This window comes from Manihot esculenta, chromosome 7 (genome assembly GCF_001659605.2).
Source record: "Manihot esculenta cultivar AM560-2 chromosome 7, M.esculenta_v8, whole genome shotgun sequence".
NCBI lineage: Eukaryota > Viridiplantae > Streptophyta > Magnoliopsida > Malpighiales > Euphorbiaceae > Manihot > Manihot esculenta.
In genome coordinates, this window is record NC_035167.2 from 8,446,270 (window position 1) to 8,450,568 (window position 4,299).

A 4,299-nucleotide genomic window follows, 5' to 3' on the forward strand; every position below is an offset into this window, starting at 1 on the left:
TTCTCCCACGGCTAAAGTCGGTTAATTGTAGAAAATTAGAAATGGAAGTTTAGCCCATGCAAGACGTTTGAGGCAGTTGGATAAAATTCTCCGATTTGATGTCACAAAGTGGACTTCATCGTCAGATCTTCCCAAGTCTCAAAATTCACTTTTTTTTTTTTTTTTTTTTTTTTTTTCACTTTGAATTGATGTAATTCTTAATATGAATAAAATTGCAATTATAAATTTGCTTCTACTTGATGGGGCTTTACCACCAATTCCTCTAATTTGTTTCCCTCCATCCAAACAACATACATGGGGCATTCTAGCTTCCTCCTTTCTATCATTTATTTCTTGTGCTTCAGCTTTCTAGTCTTTGCCACCCACCGGAGCAATGACACTGATCGTCTCGCTTTGCTGCAACTCAAAGCCAAAATAATACATGACCCATTTGGGATCATGGGTGCATGGAATAGCACCCTTCACTTCTGCCAGTGGTACGGCGTCCGTTGTGGGCGTAAGCACCAGAGGGTCACAATTGTAAACCTCAGCTCCCTCGAACTTTCAGGTTCCATATCACCATATGTTGGTAACTTGAGCTTTTTAAAGAAGTTGTTCCTTTATAACAATAGCTTCAATGGTGAGATTCCTACTGAGATTGGACATTTGCGCAGATTGCAAAATTTGTATCTTCACAATAATTCAATAGGTGGTCGAATTCCTGCTAGCATATCTAATTGTTCTAACCTTGGTTACTTTACTTCGTATAACAACAATCTGGTAGGGAGAATCCCTGCGAGAATTGGTTCCTTGCTGAAGCTCAAAGCAATTGCTGTGGCCGGCAATCATTTGACAGGGGATCTGCCACCGTCTCTGGGTAACCTTTCTTCTCTTCAAGAAATTAATGTACAAGAAAATAATTTCCATGTGTCTTTCCCCGATGCTCTTTGCAAATTGATGAATCTAAGGATTTTAGATTTGTCTATAAATCAATTTTTGGGTACCATCCCTCCCTCATTCTTGAACCTCTCTTTGATTGAGGTTATAGACATCTCAATAAACAGCTTAGAAGGCAGTCTTCCCTTGAACCTAGGCAACTCTTTTCCAAATCTCCAATTCTTCTCCATTGTAGGTAACCATTTCAGTGGATCTATTCCTATGTCAATTTCAAATGCCTCAAGTTTGGAATTGTTCCAGTTAAATGAAAATAATTTTACCGGAAGAGTGCCTTCTCTTCAGAAGTTGCATAGGCTTATGAGATTAACAATTGCTGGAAACAATTTGGGAAGTGGGAAAGCTGATGACTTGGAGTTCCTTTCCACTTTGAGTAATGCCACCAATTTACAGGCATTGATCATAAATGAAAATAACTTTGGGGGGAAGTTGCCTGAACAACTCTGCAGCTTTTCAGAAAAGCTCCAGATGATTTTCATTGATGAAAATCAAATATTTGGAAACATTCCCACAAGGAATTGTGTTTCCTTGGAAATTCTTGTTGCAAATGACAACTACTTGTCAGGTCCCATTCCTTCTAGCATTGGAAAGCTTATAAATCTGGGAATACTGTATCTGAAGCACAATGATCTCTCAGGATCTATTCCTTCCACTATAGGAAACATGACAAGTTTACTTCAAATGGATCTATCTCATAATAAGCTTCAAGGCATGATCCCTCCTAGTCTTGGGAATTGCAAAAAATTGATCAGATTAGATCTTTCTTACAATAATCTTAGTGGTCCCATGCCTCCGCAACTTTTTGGATCTTCCCCTTTATCTATTGGTCTTGACTTATCCAGAAATCAGTTGTCAGGCTCCATTCCCTCGGAAATAGGAAACTTAACAAATATGGGACGCCTATACCTTTCTAAGAACGTGCTATCAGGAGTGATTCCGAAAGATCTTAGCAGTTGTACGAGTCTAGAATACTTGTACATGGATGCCAACTTGTTTCAAGGGTCTGTTCCTTCATCTCTAAGTTCCCTGCGTGGCCTTCGAGAATTAAATCTTTCTCACAACTTGTTATCAGGCAATATCCCAGAGTTCCTAGAGGAGTTTCATACCTTAAAGTTGTTGGATTTGTCTTATAACAACTTTGAAGGTACAATACCATTAGAAGGAGTTTTCAAGAACGTAACTGCCATCTCCATAGAAGGAAACAAAAATCTTTGTGGTGGCATACCTGAATTGGGGTTGCCTCCATGTAAGCTTCAGCAACCAAAGAGGGGATTGACTATAACATTGAAGATTATAATCTCAACTGTTTCTGTGGTTACAGGTGCAACAGTTCTGCTGATTTGTTTGCTTATGCGCCTATCAAGAAAGAGAAAAAGAGATCAGTCTTCCTCATCATTTCATGGGAAGGAGCTACTGAAGTTGTCCTATCAAAATCTTCTCAAAGCTACTAATGGATTCTCTTCAGATAATTTAATTGGTACAGGTAGCTTTGGTTCAGTATATAAAGGAATTCTTGATCCAGAGGGAACTATTGTTGCAGTAAAGGTATTTAACCTCATGTGTCGAGGAGCTATAAAAAGTTTCGTAGCTGAATGTGAGGCCTTGAGGAATCTTAGGCATCGAAATCTAGTTAAAATACTCACAACTTGCTCAGGTGTTAATTATCAAGGCGATGATTTCAAAGCTTTGGTTTATGAGTTCATGGTCAATGGAAGCTTGGATAGTTGGCTGCATCCCGCTCTTGGATCAGATGAAGTGCCAAGGACTTTAGATATACTCCAAAGGCTCAACATAGGCATTGATGTTGCTTGTGCATTGGAGTATCTTCATCTTCATTGCGAAACACCAGTTGTTCATTCTGATCTAAAACCAAGCAATGTCCTTCTGGATGAAAACATGACTGGACGTTTAAGTGATTTTGGATTGGTAAAGTTTCTTTCCGATGGGATTCTTGGTAATTCTACAGATCAATCTAGCTCATTTGGACTACGAGGAACCATTGGTTACTGTCCTCCAGGTAACTGGCTTAATCATGACCTACTAGTTTACATAGATATCTATGCTTCACAGTTTTCAAGTACTAATAGCTAGCTTAAATTAATCATGTTTAATATCCTTTTTTCCTCATATTCAATTAACTATGGTGTTTTATATGCTAGAGTATGGTGTGGGAAGCAAGACATCAACATCTGGTGATATATTTAGCTTTGGCATACTCTTGCTGGAGATGTTCTCAGGAAAGAGGCCAACTGATGAAATGTTTAAAGAAAATTTGAGCCTTCACAATTTTGTCAAGAGAGCATTGCCTGAACAGGTGACAGAGATTATAGATCCCAACCTTTTTCAAGCACGATTCAGTGTACACCACAACGACAACTTGAGGAACAGAAGAAATGATATGTTCATTGAGTGCTTGATTTCAATATTTAAAATTGGACTCTCCTGTTCTGCTGAATCACCACAAGAGCGCATGAATATCAGTGATATTGTTGCTCAACTCTCTTCCATTAAAAACAAATTTCTTGGGGCTCAATTACCTCGGGAGAGGGAAGTTGCAGATGCATTTCTATTGGCAGGTAAACAAAACCATCTTATTATTTCTTATTCAACTTAGTCATTTAGATATCTGATTATTGTTAGTGACAGGTGGACAAAGCTGATGATGATTTGGATGGAATTGCAAAGTGAGTGTTGCCACAGGGCTAAGTTGTTCTTGACTTGTCTTTCTAAGCGTCCATACGCCTGCGTTGCAGATTCTGTCTAAAGTCTTAAGCAGTGTTGAATCAAATCATAGATTTTGTTGTTTTTTTTTTTTGGCTCATTTTCTTTTCCATTGTGCTTTGTTTTGGTTGAAGGACAGTTTCTTGGGTTTGGCCATTGGTGTAATGAGGTGATGTTAGCTAGCAATTATTCATTGCTTGAATAATTTGGGAGTGACACATGACATGACTAATGTGGTATTTTTAGGACTGTTCGGTTTTGGTTCGTTAAGAATTAGAATCGAAATTAAACCGGTTCTTTCCATTTTAGGATCCATATTTAAAATCAAATTTTGGTATGATTTCGGTATGATTCTAAACAATTTTAGTTCGGTCTGATTTTTATTTTGATTCTTTATAAACTTTAATTTTAATTTTAATTTGGATTTTAATTTTTTGCATTTAAAATTATAATATTATTAGATTTAATTTAAAATAGTAAATAACTAATATTAAAATGATAATATTAATATTTAGACAATATTAATATATATTCTATATAATTTTCGCTAAAAATATTATATTATTTTATATATAATTATTAATTATATATTTTTAATATAAAAATATATGTGTAATTAATATATAAAAATATATTATATTACTA

The 4,299-nt window shown here is 36.3% G+C and overlaps 1 protein-coding gene across 1 annotated transcript; it reads left to right on the forward strand.

Annotated features, from left to right (window-relative positions):
* The first annotated feature begins 253 nt into the window (after positions 1-253).
* Positions 254-3,748, forward strand: LOC110619187 (probable LRR receptor-like serine/threonine-protein kinase At3g47570). The gene is made up of 3 exons (XM_021762460.2): positions 254-2,950; positions 3,093-3,509; positions 3,580-3,748. The coding sequence occupies exons 1-3, from the start codon at positions 295-297 to the stop codon at positions 3,591-3,593; spliced, it is 3,087 nt and encodes a 1,028-aa protein (XP_021618152.1). The 5' UTR covers positions 254-294; the 3' UTR covers positions 3,594-3,748.
* The last annotated feature ends 551 nt before the right edge of the window (positions 3,749-4,299 follow it).